This window comes from Trachymyrmex septentrionalis, unplaced genomic scaffold (genome assembly GCF_001594115.1).
Source record: "Trachymyrmex septentrionalis isolate Tsep2-gDNA-1 unplaced genomic scaffold, Tsep1.0 scaffold20, whole genome shotgun sequence".
NCBI classification, from domain to species: Eukaryota; Metazoa; Arthropoda; class Insecta; order Hymenoptera; family Formicidae; genus Trachymyrmex; species Trachymyrmex septentrionalis.
In genome coordinates this window covers 6,035,561-6,052,593 of record NW_017305180.1, presented here as the reverse complement: position 1 = coordinate 6,052,593, position 17,033 = coordinate 6,035,561, and the positions used below count along the sequence as shown (strand labels likewise).

General features: G+C 34.2%; 2 protein-coding genes across 2 annotated transcripts; one reads left to right on the top strand and one right to left on the bottom strand.

Moving 5' to 3' along the window:
- Positions 1-502: 502 nt before the first annotated feature.
- On the top strand, positions 503-5,221 carry LOC108747681 (heat shock 70 kDa protein cognate 3). The gene is made up of 6 exons (XM_018485319.1): positions 503-647; positions 1,938-2,082; positions 2,192-2,612; positions 2,811-3,176; positions 3,305-3,708; positions 3,827-5,221. The coding sequence occupies exons 2-6, from the start codon at positions 1,958-1,960 to the stop codon at positions 4,479-4,481; spliced, it is 1,971 nt and encodes a 656-aa protein (XP_018340821.1). The 5' UTR covers positions 503-647; positions 1,938-1,957; the 3' UTR covers positions 4,482-5,221.
- A 5,985-nt stretch (positions 5,222-11,206) lies between these two features.
- On the bottom strand, positions 11,207-15,969 carry LOC108747613 (60 kDa SS-A/Ro ribonucleoprotein-like). Its single transcript, XM_018485195.1, has 9 exons — positions 15,865-15,969; positions 14,694-14,906; positions 14,266-14,623; positions 13,712-13,941; positions 13,080-13,285; positions 12,874-12,994; positions 12,090-12,493; positions 11,674-11,808; positions 11,207-11,563 (listed from the first exon to the last, which is right to left on the bottom strand). Exons 2-8 carry the CDS (start codon positions 14,886-14,888, stop codon positions 11,676-11,678), a joined length of 1,647 nt encoding a protein of 548 aa, XP_018340697.1. The 5' UTR covers positions 14,889-14,906; positions 15,865-15,969; the 3' UTR covers positions 11,207-11,563; positions 11,674-11,675.
- Positions 15,970-17,033: the final 1,064 nt, after the last annotated feature.

The following is a 17,033-nucleotide window of genomic DNA, read 5'->3' as shown; positions in this document are numbered from 1 at the left end:
ATATAAAATACATAAAAAAAAAGAATTTTTTAAATATAATTATATATGAAACATTTTTCCCCGGATTATTGCAGATTGTCAAAACTTTAAATTTGTCCATTTTTAAAATACAACAGAAATTCTGTTTAAAAATATCGGTAAAATTTTTCAAACATCACGATACGGCAATATCAACGTTGACGCAAAACTATGATGCAAAAAGATACTTATTTACTTTTGAGGTGTCCCAAGTGAAAGAGAGGATATATGGGCGGGGTTATGGGTGATAATCTCGCCCCTGACGCGTCGCGCAGCGCTCGCTGGTGCGGCGTCCACGTGTTCCACCTACCATATCTAATCGGCCGGCCGCGAATCGCGGCGGCGCGTGAAGATTCCGGAGCCAGACAGCCATGACGTGGGCCAACGAGGCGCGGCCAACTGTATACGCGATGGCAAATCAGCGTCACTGCCTTCCTCTGAGACTGGACGTTCCTCGCCAATCGGCGTCGGCCACGACGTAACACTCCCGTTAATATCCCGGCCCCCGAGTTCGGTTACGGTGTCAGTCGTCGTTTTACCGTTCGCCGAGAGAGAATTGGGATCGCTAGACGTATTCGTGAAGAGCGCAAGGAACATTCAACGAAACCGAGCAGACACACGTCCAACTGGTGAGTGAATTCTCCTTTTGAATGCCGCGAGCTAAGCATTTTCCTTCGAGTCTCATCTGTCACCGTCGAGACGTTCCACTCTGTCGCGTACCGACGGCAACCGGAGTTCGATCCTCGAACCAGAATTTCTGTTCCCCCGGGAATTCTGGGTGTTCCACTGTCATCCCGCTGTCATTCTGGAGTTGTCGCTCGCAAACGACGACGGTCTCTCTTCGTATTCTCACGTTTTTTTTTTGCCCGCATACTGTTTAACGGACGATACGGTATTTTCCTTCTTTTTTTTTTTTTTTTTTTTATACGTTTGGAGACTGCGGCGAGAAGACCTTCTGCCACGTTTGATTTGTTCGTTACGAGTTCTATAGAAACTCCCGCGTCTTTCTCACTTTTGTGCGATAAAAAGGTGTTTGTTAAATTGCAACAATCGCGATAATTGAGCGATTTTTGTTAGTCTTTCCGAAGCGTCTGGAATTATCTCTTCGAAAAGATGACGTGTGACTTTGCTCACCGAGTCGAAAGTCATCTGACTCATAAATACTAATGATGCTCGTAGAAGCTAATTTCTTTTCCATTTGTTATTCCACGGGATAAATCGAATATTATAATAATTTTATGGAAATTAGGAAATTATTCTGTCTTGACTATTAGAGCTATATAAACCTGATATCTTAAGACATACATCTAAATATGATTACAATGATACATTATGCAAAAAATGACAAAAATGCTTTACAAGCAGTTTATTTCAAAATTTATCTCTTCATAATCAATTTCTTTTCATATAAATATAGATGAAAAGGATCATTCTGTGCAAAATTATATTTTTAAATTATAATTGTATAATTTATGAATAACTAATTCATTTACATTTAATAATTAATAATTGATATATAAAAGTAGATATTTAATGACAATCAAAAATAAAAGATGGTCGAAATTTAATAAGTGTTGTACTAATGTATTATTACAATAACACATTGTATTTATAAATAAACTTTATTATAAACAATAAGAATCTTATTGGACGGTACACGTAAATACACAACCAATAGGAAATAAAGCCCTTAATGGTTGAAATTGGATCTATGATGTTTAAATAATTCGGTGTGAATTTATATACTACGTAGTATATACACCAAATTATTTAAGTACTAAAAATCCAGTTTTGACCGTTGGACTTTATTTCTTATTAATTGAAAATTTGTAATAGTTTTTAATTTTTATAAAGTGCTTTCCATCTTTTTAATACAATTTTAAATCTTAGTGTATTAATCCTGTGATTATTGATTTAAGGATAGTTCATACAAAGCAATATGAAGAGAGTCATAAGTCTATTGATAGTGGGACTGCTAGCAGTCGCCACGATTGCGAAAGAGGACAAGGAGAAGGAGGATATTGGTACAGTAATAGGGATTGATCTGGGTACAACTTATTCTTGGTGAGTATGTATTATCATAATGATGTATTATTAAGAATAATCTGTAGAAAAACAATATTTTATCATCTTTTTTATGATTAATAAATTAATAAGATGTATATGTTTTTAGTGTTGGAGTTTACAAGAACGGTCGAGTAGAGATCATCGCCAACGATCAAGGTAACCGAATCACGCCTTCTTACGTGGCATTCACCAATGACGGCGAACGTTTGATCGGCGATGCCGCCAAGAATCAATTGACGACGAATCCAGAAAACACCGTGTTCGACGCCAAGCGGTTGATCGGTCGTGAGTGGTCAGATCCCACTGTGCAGCACGATGTGAAATTCTTCCCATTCCCGGTCATCGAGAAAAACAATAAGCCGCACATTAAGGTCGAGACCAGTCAAGGTGAAAAGGTCTTCGCGCCAGAGGAAATTTCGGCTATGGTTTTGGGCAAGATGAAGGAAACCGCCGAGGCCTATCTCGGCAAGAAAGTCACTCATGCTGTAGTTACTGTTCCGGCTTACTTCAATGATGCACAAAGACAGGTGAGATCTGTGTTCGATATTTTAGTATTATTTTTGAACTTAAAAAAAAAGATCGTATATTCCAAAAGTACCTATTATTATTATTAAGGTTTTTTACAAAAACTAATATTCTATTTAAATCTCTCAAAGTATTTTATTGGAAAAATCGTAATAAATTAATTCTGATGTATTCTTAAACATAACTTTTTTTTTATACAGGCCACCAAGGATGCTGGAACAATTTCTGGCTTGGTCGTAATGAGAATTATCAACGAGCCGACTGCTGCTGCAATTGCATACGGTTTGGACAAGAAAGACGGCGAGAAAAACGTACTGGTGTTTGACCTGGGCGGCGGCACCTTTGATGTCAGTTTGCTCACTATCGACAACGGTGTGTTTGAAGTCGTTGCCACTAATGGCGACACTCATTTAGGAGGCGAAGATTTCGATCAGCGTGTGATGGATCACTTTATTAAATTATATAAGAAGAAGAAGGGCAAGGATATCCGCAAAGACAACCGAGCTGTACAGAAACTGCGTCGTGAAGTCGAAAAAGCCAAACGAGCACTTAGTGCTAGTCACCAGGTATATAATGTTTTAGCTACAGTCTTACTATTTCCATCTTTGAAATGTTTTCTTGTCTTTTTTTATGTCAATTAATTATTACATATTTGTATTTTTTCATCAGTTTAATATATTTTTTTATATTACAGGTCAGGATCGAGATTGAATCATTCTTTGAGGGCGAGGACTTCTCCGAGACGTTGACTCGTGCCAAATTCGAAGAACTGAACATGGATCTTTTCCGTAGTACTTTGAAGCCTGTGCAAAAGGTCTTGGAGGATTCTGACATGAGCAAAAAGGATGTGGACGAGATTGTTTTAGTTGGTGGCTCGACTAGGATCCCGAAAGTTCAACAATTGGTTAAGGAATTCTTTGGAGGCAAGGAACCATCACGAGGCATCAATCCTGATGAAGCTGTCGCTTATGGTGCCGCTGTACAAGCTGGTGTACTTTCTGGAGAACAAGATACCGATGCTATCGTACTTCTTGACGTTAATCCTCTTACCATGGGTATTGAAACTGTTGGAGGTGTAATGACCAAACTCATTCCAAGGTAAACACGAAAAAAACAGTATTCTTAAGAATATTATTGAATCTGTAAATATTTAGATTTTTGACTGATTGAATCAAAAGAATTCTTGAAATAAAACGATATTTTTTATTTCCTGTAGGAACACAGTTATTCCGACGAAGAAATCTCAGATCTTCTCTACAGCGTCTGATAGCCAGCACACTGTCACGATTCAGGTGTACGAGGGTGAGCGTCCTATGACCAAGGACAACCATCTGCTTGGCAAATTCGATCTGACTGGCATTCCACCGGCGCCACGTGGCATACCACAAATTGAAGTTACCTTCGAGATCGACGCCAATGGTATTCTGCAAGTATCGGCTGAAGACAAGGGCACTGGCAATCGCGAGAAGATTGTCATCACGAATGATCAGAATCGTTTGACGCCCGATGACATCGAGCGGATGATCAAGGACGCGGAGAAATTCGCCGATGATGATAAGAAGCTGAAGGAACGTGTGGAGGCGCGCAACGATCTGGAATCGTATGCATACTCGTTGAAGAACCAACTGGCCGACAAGGAGAAACTCGGCTCGAAAGTGAGCGAGGCGGATAAAGCTACTATGGAGGAGGCTATCGACGAGAAGATCAAATGGTTGGAGGATAATCAGGACACCGAGCCGGAAGAGTATAAAAAGCAAAAGAAGGAGCTCACCGATATCGTTCAGCCAATTATCGCCAAGCTTTATCAGGGCGCGGGCGGCGGTGTTCCACCCACTGGCGGCGAGGACGACGATATGAGGGACGAACTCTAACTGCAAGCTAGCAACCCGCTCACCTCGGTTCGCGGTTTAGACTGATTACTCGCCTTCCGAGCAAATACTTTACAGAAGTGTTGATATACATTACGAGAGGCTGAGCGTGGTATACACGCGAGATTATGTTCTCGCCGTACGTTTAGCTGAAAGTGGCTATCTGGTTCTAAGTTTTACTTAGATAATATGTAGCATAGACTATCTTATAACTCTAAGACTTAGGTTTAAGGAAGGCGGTTTGAAGCTAAATGTACAGTGGGAATACAAGTCTTCGTCTCACAAGTCTTACGTACATTTCGAGAGAAGTGCGAGAAAATGTTAGAGTGATGTCGAGAAGTCGTCAAATTTCAAAAAATAAGATTTTAGATTGCAGATACTCTCTAGAATCTTGATTCTAGAATTTTGAAGATTTCTTGACATCGTCAACGTTTTCAACTGCGCTCGTTTCTCCCCTTGCGATACAAGCATACTGACTCCACGGCATCGTTAATTTATTTTGAGTTGTTTTGTATGTTTCCCCACTAAGTGTAATAATCGAACGATCGATTATTTGCGAAGCAAAGCGCGTTGAAGATATATTTGTGAGTATGTGTGATTGAACAAGAGTGAATGTGAAGCGCGCGGAGACGGCTTGCTGCCAGCGAATTACATCGTACTATGTACAATGTAGCCGTGTCTACGCTTGAATGCAATATGTGTATCAGTAACGCAAGAATAAAGATTTTTTCAGTAAACCGTAACTTCTGTCGGGATATTCGACCATCCTGTGAGTTATACTTTCAGATCCTAAGACTTAATACACATAAATAGACAACACAAATATTTGAAGGTTTCAAGAACTTTTAAAATACGTCCTAATTTATAATGTATTAAAACATTCCTTAAATATCGTTTGACCACGAGAGGTTTAGAAATGTCTTATACTTTTTCTATAATACGAGATGTTCTAGTCTTAAATGAAAACAAAAATATTTAAATTGTAAAAGTGAAATTATAAGATTCCACTTGAAATCGAAGCTTATAACTCGCTAATCATTTTCTAATTAAAAATAAATATGTGGGAGATTGTTTTGAGAAAATTTATTTAAGGATCCAGTTCATACCGTAACAAAAACAGCACGGAATTTGTAGACATAATCAATTCCCTATAATATCTTAATTCGCCTATATTGTGTACCGAAATACAACCGTTAACAGACATAATGACAATAACATAATTCGCTCCTTCATGAAACTCCGACGTTAATTTGTTCAGAGCAATTTAATCGCTGGGCTTACACACAGTGTTTCACAAATTTACTTAGGTATAAAAATAATATCGAAATCACGCGCGACAGATGTTTTTCACGCGTATATGTGACAGGAAATTTGTTGGCTGCGTTGGAAAAGTTTCGCGATTTCGAATTATGATGAAATAAAACTTCGAAAGAACTGTTGCTTTATCTCTTTATACAGAATATTGTAATAACACCTTTAAGGACCTGATGGAATAACATTACATGAAAATATATAATTATCAAATATTTTTTACGACAAAAGTAAAAATTCTTAATTTTTAACAATATATATAATTTTATATAATGATTTATAAATAATTTTAAATTATTATGTATTCAATAAATATATTTGATCAATAATTGAAAATAATCATAACGACAATCATTACGAATCATTTAGCCTTTATACATTTTCGCTTGTGTTCCGAAAACATGTGAGATATTACAAAGACTTTTAACGGTCATAGATTAATTTTGATAAAATATAAAATCAAAATCTCGTAATTTACGATAGAAATCGAAAATAACAAACAAGTAATTTTTTTAAGTTTCGATTCAACGGTCTGTTTCGAAACTTTTCTCACGCAGCTAGTGTACGCGACAATTCTTTTTTTTTTTTTTTTGTTTCCGCAGATTCCGATGTACCATAAATTACTGATTGTGAGTAATATATCGCTTTACGAATGTAATCTACATGTAATAATACTATCCTTAAAGGAAAAAAAAAACGCTGAAATCAATTCGCAGCAAGATACAATTTCGAGCGCTGCGATTACTGTGTGGAAATCTGAAGAAAAGGCTTTGAGATTTTCCAAAGATTTATCTCTCATTACACACCGATCTCTTTCACAGCGCGAGAAGATACGCGTACTGGCCGCAATGACACAAATTTTGACTAACACTTGCGATAAAGGCATGGGGTTTTGACGAGATCGTAGTGTGCGTACTGAGAACTGAACGGGGAATCTCTTAAAAATCTCGAAACCTCAGATATCCATGAAACGTAAAAAAATCATCGAACAGGTAGCAGTGAGTGAACGGTATTGTTTGTCTGTGAATCGATTCTTCCGCTTTTACAGGATTTTCGTATGTAAAAAGATAAGGCCAAAAGATAGGCATTCAGTGCGTGAATCACGAACCAGAAGGACAATTTCTTTCTTCTTTCTTTCTTTTTTTTTTTTTTTTTTTTTACGTAACTCGCAGAGTTAGTACAATTCGCTTTTGCTATTTTACACTGAGAATAAGTAACGAGGTATTTCATTGCGGTTTGTACATGTAGAATTGAATATCGTTCCGTTCTTCGATTACGCTCTTTTCTCTTTTTTTTTTAAATATATTTTTGGCATTTGCATCGAAAACTTTGAACAACGGGCATTGAGCATTTTTTTGTCTAGATCGTTGAAGCGACAATGTACTAATTATGGAATTATAAGTTTTGTCTCGTGTATATAATCCTAAGGAACATGACGCTATTTCATACTTATGTATACCTTAGTCAAGCGTAAGTCTGCATATGACTGAGAAGAAATGCGAAAAAGAACGTTGAAAGAACGTTAAAAAAAGATAATGGAAGTCCTTCGGCTGATTAATCACGTCCGCGCATATCGGATTATTTTTTCTTGGAAAAAAAAAATCTGCGGACAATTGAGGCGAGATGTAACTTCCGACAGTTGGAAGTACGTGTGAAATCAAATCGAACAATAATCGCGCTAGCGGTTTTTTTTTTTTTTTTAAATAACTTAACACACTGAAATGCCGCTAATATAAACGGAGTGATACCTCCAGTCCTTAGTCCTATACAGATTTGCGGTCAACCGACATTTATTCCGAGAGACGGTTAATAATGCGTGTCCAGCGGCGCGTAAAATACTATAAGTATCGGATAAATATCGTTCGTGCTTCCTGGTCGAAATCAATGATCAGTCCGGAACCTCGGAGAATCGTCTTCGGCAAGGAAGCCAAAAATTTGTCCCTCTTTCAATATCGCGAAGTGCAAGAATGTAGAGCGACCGTGACGTGGCACTTGGTGCCGCGATGGACCCGACGAATGTCTCTCGATCTCCCGTTATATCCTTTTGTTTCTCATTTTTAATAACTACATAATGCGGAATTTCCTATTTTCTTCTCTCTTTCTCTCCTTACGTGGTAAATATTTTCTTCTTTTTTTTCTTCTAGCATGAACACATTCAACATATTGTTTCTTTCTTCTTGTTCAACTATACAGCACATCCTGAAATCAATGGACTGTGAAATAACAGCGTGGAGAAGTGATTCTCTTCAGATTCTGGCTGTACTGTTCTCCTTCTCTTCTCTTTTTTTTTTTGCTTTTCTTTTCCGTTTTCTTCCTCCAGTATGCCAGTCTATATCATATTTCGGACGTATATATTCTTATAATAGTAGTATTAATGAATACATATATCTGCATGTACCGCAAGCGGAAAGGATTCCGATTTTAGATTTACTTCTCGAATCTCGCGACTCTCGATTATTCGATATTACAGCTAAATTTAATATATTATAACTAATATAATTTTCGCGTAACGCTATGCGATTAAATTGGAGGTCGGAGCTTGTACTATGATAAGATTGCTATCAGAGAGATTGAGAGATTTTAGAATTAAATTGGTCGACTCTTGTAAACGCGTCTGTAAAAAAGAGCTTAGACGAAGTGCGGGGAATCCTCTCCGATCGCAATACGCTCCCGTACATATACAAATACTTGTAATGCCTACTTGCTAATGCCAATGAATACATTGAGCTACTCTATATATGTTCGTAGCGTATATACTCTTAAACTCTTGTTTAGTAACTAGACATTTCGTTTCTGAAAGAAGTTTTGCCTTCACGTAAGAAGTTTTTTCCGTAAAAAAATGCGCTAGATTTTTTTTTCTCTCTCCTAACACTGAACGATTTAGACACAAGGTGTGTGCAGTAAGTGTATAAATAATTTCTCTAAGCGCGCGAATGCTCGCCAAAATACGAAGTTCGAGTAGGAATATAGTTCAGCGTAAAAGATACTGACTTCACTCCCGATAAATTATAATTTATACAAAAATCTCTGCGGAACGCTGCGCAACCGAGATTAATAACAAACGTTCATGTGAACCTTCTTTTAAAATATTCTTAAAAATAAACTTATGCGTAATATTACGGTTTCTTTTGCCGAGTTGCAAACGGAATTTTGCTTAAAATCTCTATCTGGAAAATTAGTATGTACTTTAATCGCTATATATAATCTTAAAATACATATGCCTTTTGATAAATATAGAACTGATTTCTTTTACTTTTTAAAATATATCAAGAACTAATTCTCTTGATTTATTAAATAAATTTCTCTTGACAACTAATAATAAAATTGAATTTTTTTTCATGCCTAACTCGTCAAAAATCTGACTTCAATTTGTAGTATTAATTAGTTTTATTTTCATCAGGAGCAAAATGCAGATTGCTTAAAGAATAGTCTACTTATATATCCTTTTTGGAACACTGTCTATTGAAATAGAATTTACGTTGGCAGCTTTCGATCCGTAGATTATCAGGGACAGCTGCAAAGAACAGGTGAATAGTTAAGCACTTAGTTCAAATTTGTTTCGAAGACCTGAGAGTTCATCCACGCTGTACTTTTTAGCAATGTGTATGAAAGAGGTACGTGCTTCCGTGGTCTCATGCGAGAAACGAGGGAAAAACCCGATAACAATAATCCTCAGATCGAAAGCCCATTTTTTTTCTCTCTCGCGAGATATGATACAAAATTTTCAACAAAAAATTTACGCGCTAATTTGCGCAGAGACTCAACAAATATCAAACACGGTGCGCTTCTGGTCGCGTCACTTAAATACCATTTCCCTAGTTTGAACAACAACAATGTATCTCGTATCACAGTATTATTCAGTAGTGTATTTAGTATTTGTCTCACGTTCACTTTGGATATGGCAAATATGAGATAGTAACAGTAAAATTATACTAATGTAAGTCTATAACTCTTTGGGGCTAAATGCATATCACAGTGGGAAAATTTTCAACGTTCCTATGTTCATCGTCTTCTACGACTTCCGCTTTCTTCTTTCTTTTTTTGTCTTTTTTTTTACTTATTTTAGATTATTATTTAACCGTCCAGAAGCGCACCGGTCCAAGAAGCGTGTCACTTTTTTTTTAATAAGGTCACGTTATTTATACGCATTATTACGAAGAAGCATCACCGCCAACCAGAAACAAGCAAGCAATTAATAATATTAGAGTAAGATTTTTTTTATCATTAGTCAAAAAATGCACCGTATGTTATTTGAGATACGCGTTTTCGTATCCGCTATGCAGTCTTATCCTAAACTTTTTCGCTGCGTAATGCACTACTGAAACATAGGACTATTGAATTGTACTCCTTTTCCCTAGTTTTAAAAATAAGATTGTTACGGTTGCATATGAAACTTCGAGTTTTCAAAGTTTTACAGTTGCGAAATCTATTTTAAAAACCAAATAACGATTGCAGGTCGTTCCTATAAACATTAAAAATTAAGTAAGATTTAAGTTACGAGTTATTTAAGCAATTCTCTGTATCTTTATAAAACTATGAGATAGAGAAATTAATTTTAATAAATGTTTATAGCAGAATCTTAACTATCTTTTGCAGACTGCACTGAGTTTTTAGGTAAAGGCAATTACAGGAGTTTTAGCTTTTCGGAAGATAAGGAGATAAAGACGTGTGTGCGTATGTGTGTGTGTGTATGTGTGTGTGTGTGTGTGTGTGGGAGAGGAAAAGTGCGTGCATGCGTATAGCGTGAGTTTGAAACTATTAATTTATAAGAACGACGTTATAATGTATTACGATAATTATATATCAAATAAAAGAAAATCTCTTTTAAAACTGAGATTGAAATAATAAAACACTCGACAGCTTTAAATGTTAAATAAATCATGCTTTATATATAATAAATGATTTTTTAAACTTGATAGATGTATAAATTTATATATAATATTAAAACATAAATGTAGAGAGAGAAAAAGGACTATAATTAAATATCTCAAAAAATAATTAGCATAAAACTGAGATTTCATGTGCAACAGTTTAATAAAAATAGTCCATAACTAATCTATATATTGCTTATATAATCGGATCGATACGATACTGTATTAACGTTTGCTAAAAATAAAAAAATTGCCGAGTTATTTGAATTGTATCGTCATAAATCCGAATAGGAGTAAAAAAATACCTAATCATTTTATCAACAAAAAAGGAAAATGCTACACAGCTCTTTCCTAACACTAAGAACATGTAGTAAATATTAATATTACCATCTACATGCCAATTATAGTGCACGATCACTTTTCTCAATCACCTTCATCGTTTATCTCTCTATTTGCAGTATGTTTTAAAAAGTATACTGTCCCTGTTTACAGTATGTTTTAAAAAGTATACTATATTGGATATATCTCAAAAAAATTAACAGATAGCAAAATTAAATATAATTTGATTCAGTCATGGATATGCAAATAAGCCGACGTTTGGAACTGACGAAAAAGGCGAGACAGTTTGAATTCCAAAATTCGGCACTACTTTAAGTAATTTCTGAAAGCTCTTTCTGTAACTTTTCTCCATTATCGCTCACGTTCTGCATTAATATGCTCATTAATTAAACTCAGTTTTGAAGAAAAATCTGTTCTAATCAGATAAATTCTCATCACTAACTTCCAAAATTGCCATATGTTTTTTTCTTCTTCACTTTCATATCGAAACAATACTTTAGGATAAAATTTTCTTCTTGGTTGATCATTTGTGACTTTTTGAAGAAACATGGTTTAAAGAATCTCCTACAAAAATATAATACAAAAGTATTAGAGTGATTTTATCAGCAATCAATGTGTGATCGTCTTCAAATCAACGTTATTTACTAATAGAAATTTAAATCGTGCTCTCTTACATCTAAAATAAACCCTTTGCGAACGCCTCAATGACATTAGGTACGGTAGCATCAAAACCGTTAATCGTCAAGACATGTCGGTCATAGTGTTCTTTACGATATGGTGAAGGAGAGCATAAGGCGCAAGTGATCAATCTGTAGAAAAATCATAGATTTATATTCATTTATATTACAGCATACTATACTTACATTATTATTGCACGACATATTTTGTAATTTGAATACTTGTAATTTGTATGATATTAAACATTAATTGTTATTTATTTTATACTTATAAATACATTAAAATAAAAGCATTATAAAAATCTTATAGTAAATTAAATTGTAAAATACTGAAAATTAATTTTAGATAATCCAAGAAATTCGTCTTTTTAATTTAAGAAATTCAAATTCAATAAATAGAAATACCTACTTACTTTGTATCAGGAAGGTTTAAATGCTCTTTGTACGATATTAGATTTTCCTGGGATTCATCATGTTTTTGCAGTATTTGATCTATAATGTTAATGAAGACATCATACTGTTTAGATTGTTTTTTGGCCCACAAAATTGGTTTACTCTGATTGGAACTTCCTAGAGGCGCTGTTTTTAAGGTTTTTAAAATATCTTCGAAAGAATCAGTTTTGTAGACATTCACTATATAAATTCCGACGTTCTTGAACGTCGCTATAGTAACGTTCTCTTCGGAACGTAAAAGTAGCAGCGCGATCAAAGCAGCCGTCTCGATGCCGGTCATATTACCATTTTGCCAGGTGCTTACTTCCATCGATTTATTTGTGCTGATTGTCACCAAGTAGCGCAAATTCGTAGGTTGTATATTCTATAATTATTATTGTTATATTATTACAATCGCAATAAGATAAATAGACTACATAACATAATATTTATTTAAAATAATATATATGCATATATTCTCTCATTAATTTCACTGATTTTTATATTACCATAAAATGTTTAAAAAGTTATCAAATCACATATATGTAAATTCGTTTTAATCATAAAAAACTAATAAAAGGTAATAATTATATTTTTTAAGAGATAATTTTGTCATTTAGTTTATAAGCTACTTATCATTTCACCTATATTCATAATTAATTAATATTTATTATTATATTAATAATTATAAGGGATAACTCACATCAATTAAATTAACAATTAGACTACATAATTTGTGAAACAATATAAATTAAATTGACTTACTTTAAATGACAGATGGAATGCCTCGTTTAAAGCATCCATTATTTTAATATTTGGATCAAATCCTGGCGACACAGATTTTCTTGCTAATTCTCGAACTTTTCGCTTTTCATAGGTCAAACATCTTAAAAATGCATATTTATCAATAACAGTTTCAAGTTATTTAAATCACATAAAGCACTCTCTGTTGAAAATTATTGTGTACTTACTTTCCAGAACACTGATAATTTTTGAGAGTAATAAAAATTAACGCCGGATGAACTGCACTCCTTTCGACGTATTGTGAATTCGTAAGGCGTTCAGTTACTTTCTCGACTGCTGGTTCATCAGTAACGAGAAACCCAAGATTGTGAATCCTTTGCAGGTTGTTTAAAAGCACAACAACGTCCATTGATATTAGTAATGAATTCCAAACCTACGTACAAAATAATAAAATGTTATTATTTTGTTAAATTAGGAAATCATTCTTGATAAATATATTTTTAACGCGAGTCGTAAATAAAATTTTCTTTGATCATTTATGTTATATATAAAAATAATCTGATGAAATCTCTTTTTATAACCATATATAATTTTATTAAATATAATTATTTAAAACTTGATAATTAAATAGAATTTGTTTCTTCGTAATATTAGAAGTTCACTACTATATATCCTTTAATAATTTAATTTAATAATAAACTTAATAATTGCTTAAAATAATACATAGAATATAACTTTATGACATTTCTAAAAAATTGATTGCATTTTTTGTAATCTTAGACTTAGCAGTTCTTGCATAATTTACAAACTCTAATAAATTAATTGCATAACAAAAAAGACTTCGTATGTTTGCATTTACCTCCTTGGATTTTAACAAATGACCAGGTACATGATCTAATGAAAAACCAAATGTTTCCAGCATAGAAGCAGCTCGAACCTCATCTTCGCAATGTTTGAAATTTTCAACTTCTTCCATATATTTCAGTAGTTCATTAATATTAGAAGGTATCTCGTCTATGTTGTCAGCTGCCATATCCTTTTTGATCTTTTCCAAGCCGTGTATCACATACTTCAGTATAAGTTTACTTTCTATTAAATAATTAATTATCTAAGTAACACTTTTAGTAACATGAATAATAGTTATAACAATAAATTACGACACAACACAAATTAACGATGTGAGTTACTGTATCTGTTAAATTTTTTCCAAGTAATATAAATATAGCTATTCAAATTTAAAACAATTTCCAGCAACCAGTATTATTCCCCAATATAATTACAATCATCAACATTATTCGTAAGAATATAAATAAAATAAAATCAGATTTATATAAAAAAGAAAAAAATTATTAATAAAGCTTAACTAGTAATGGATTTGTGCTTTCCTCATGAATCATAGTTTTGTAAGTTTACCTAGAGAATTGCCTAGAGGATGAGCCATCTTGATAATATCTTTGTGTTTCCAACCATATCTACTTTTATATTTTGTGACACACTCTATAAAATCTAATGGTTTCTTAGATAAGTACCAATTGTTAATAGCTTTTCTTAAGCCATGGCCCCAGCCTTGTGTAATGTAATTCAATTCTTTTTCTCTGCACAATTTAGAAACAAATTTAACAAACAAAATAAAATTTGGAGTAGATGCACAAATTGTTTGTACACTTTCGTATGCTGCATGACGTAGTGTCTCGCTTTTATTTTGTCTGCAGCAAACAGCGAGGGCAAACACCAAAGCCTCTGGATGTGTAACTAAATTGCTCTTAAATGCCTACAAACAGTTATAATTTAGGGATAGGCTATTATTGTAAATACTTTTTTATACAATTTATGTCTTTTACCTTTGTGATCAATTCGATGGGTACCAATTGTTTCTCCTCATTTTCAGCAAGTTCTTCTATGGCTAGAACATTCCTGACTATAAAGTAATGATGGGCAAACCAATATCCAGGCTGATAATTGGGATAATCTTTTCCAACATACAGATATTGTAATAAACGTAATTCAGGATCATTGCAATTGCCTTCTGTTGCCATTTCCTAACAACAATTTGCCTAAAACAATTAAATAACAAAGATTTTTCAAGTGCAACTATTAGTTACAAATATATGATGAAAAACAGCTATCATCAATTGCTTAACTTTCAAAAAGTAATTTTTAAATACGAGTTATTTTTTAAAGGTATTTTCTCAACAAACAAGTCTACATTATTTATATAGTAACTTTTTAATTTATTTTTAAATGTAACAGCTATTTTATCTTATTATAATACTTATAACTTTTGTGAGTGTAATTATCATAAAAATGTTAGAAACTATAGCACAAAATATCAAATAAGTATGAAATATACATAAACATATTGTATAAATTAAATTATATTGCAAGTCAGAATTGCAAATGTGGACTTTTTACGTCATATAATTTAGATATAAAAAAAAATTATTAGTAAACAAGAGCCTCAAAAATTCTCTTAAAAAATACATCAAATATTATTCTACACATTATATATATTATTTGACATATAGGGTACTTCAAGACACAACAAGACACAACTTCAACGTTTTGGCTTGACAACAAGCGATCGTTTTCATATGTTTTTTTAAATAGATGCCTTATTCTATTTTGAATTTCTCCTTCAAAAACAAAGGGCACTCAATCCGCATTATTTATATGACCCATTAAATGGATCGCATTTGACGCACATACATACATACATACATACAGGCATAAACACGCAATTAGACATCATGCATATGCACGCGCATGAGCGCGGATTTCTTGGTGAGAATCGCGCGTATCACCTGGTTACCGGATAAGGTAACGCGGAGATACGGGAGATGATGCGATCTCACGCATTCACGCACGCACGCACGCACGCACACACATATGTTTGCACACAACAGTCGCGAGTCCATTGCGGAATGACGCAAAGTTAGTGCAATCGAACGTGCACTCGCGAGAAATACGATCGTGGTTTCTCAAATTCTCCCCCGTTTCCGTCCAATGGTTTACCTTGCGTCAATGTGGACCGATGTGCGAAATAATCATGCACAAGAGGCACGGAAACTGACGGCGACGATTCGCGATCGCGCAACGTTGACGTGCGGTGCGGACAAGTGCGGGGGAGCGCGTTGACGCACGCAGCGACGCCAGCGACGCGGAACGGTGACGGCCCGCAACTCGCAGCCGCGTCTGTCATCGCGTTATGTTTTTTTGTGTACATTAAACGCGGTGATACTAGATGGCACCACGCTGATCTTCTCGGGATGCTCGGACCGATGTTTTTTTATTCTTGCACTATAAACCACACTATTAGAACCTTTTTTCTTACTTTAGCTTGCTTTAGCCGAATATCAAATATGTATTATCTACTTCACTTTAAGTTCCAAAATGTAAAAAACAGATCTATGAAAATAACTAAAGAAAGAAAATGTTTTCCTTTTTCCTCTCTCTCTCTCATTCTCTTCCTATCTCCCTCTCCCTCTTTGTCATAACCGTTTCTTCTCCTTCTTTTCACTACTTTCCCTTCTATCTTCTTTCTTTCACTCGTTTTTCTTTATTTTTTTTTTCTAACTTCAGCGATATGTAGTCTTTTTTTATAATAATAAAATGAAGATATACAAATATTATACATGCCCACGTTGCGGTGCGCGTTGCAATTCTCATATTAATTAGCATGAATAATATGATGACGTTTGCTAAATTAATAATTAATGAGAACACTTGATTGTGATTTAGACTCAATTATTAATGTAAGATTAACTTTAATCTCGATTCAATTTATTCTTTATTCTTTTCTAATTCTCATCCAGTGTCAGAAATGATTGGTCGATCGATGTTGAATCAGTATCAATTATTTAACATTGATCGACCAATCATTTCTGATTGGGAAGAATTAGAAAAAAATAAATGATAGTATATAATGAAGTTAAACGGAGATTGAAGTTAATCTTACATTGGTAGAATAATAGTCCTTATGTTTCTATCAATGTAGATTAATAGCTTTAATTTTTATTTAACGCATATATCTTTTATGTATACATTTTTAAAGAATAAAACCACTGCTAACAAAAGTTCCTCGGAATTCTGTTCGTTACATTATATATGTACGTCAGTTTTTAAACTGTCGATGCAGAGAGAGGGGGGAAAGAGGGGGGAGGGGGAGGGAGGAGAGGGGGAGA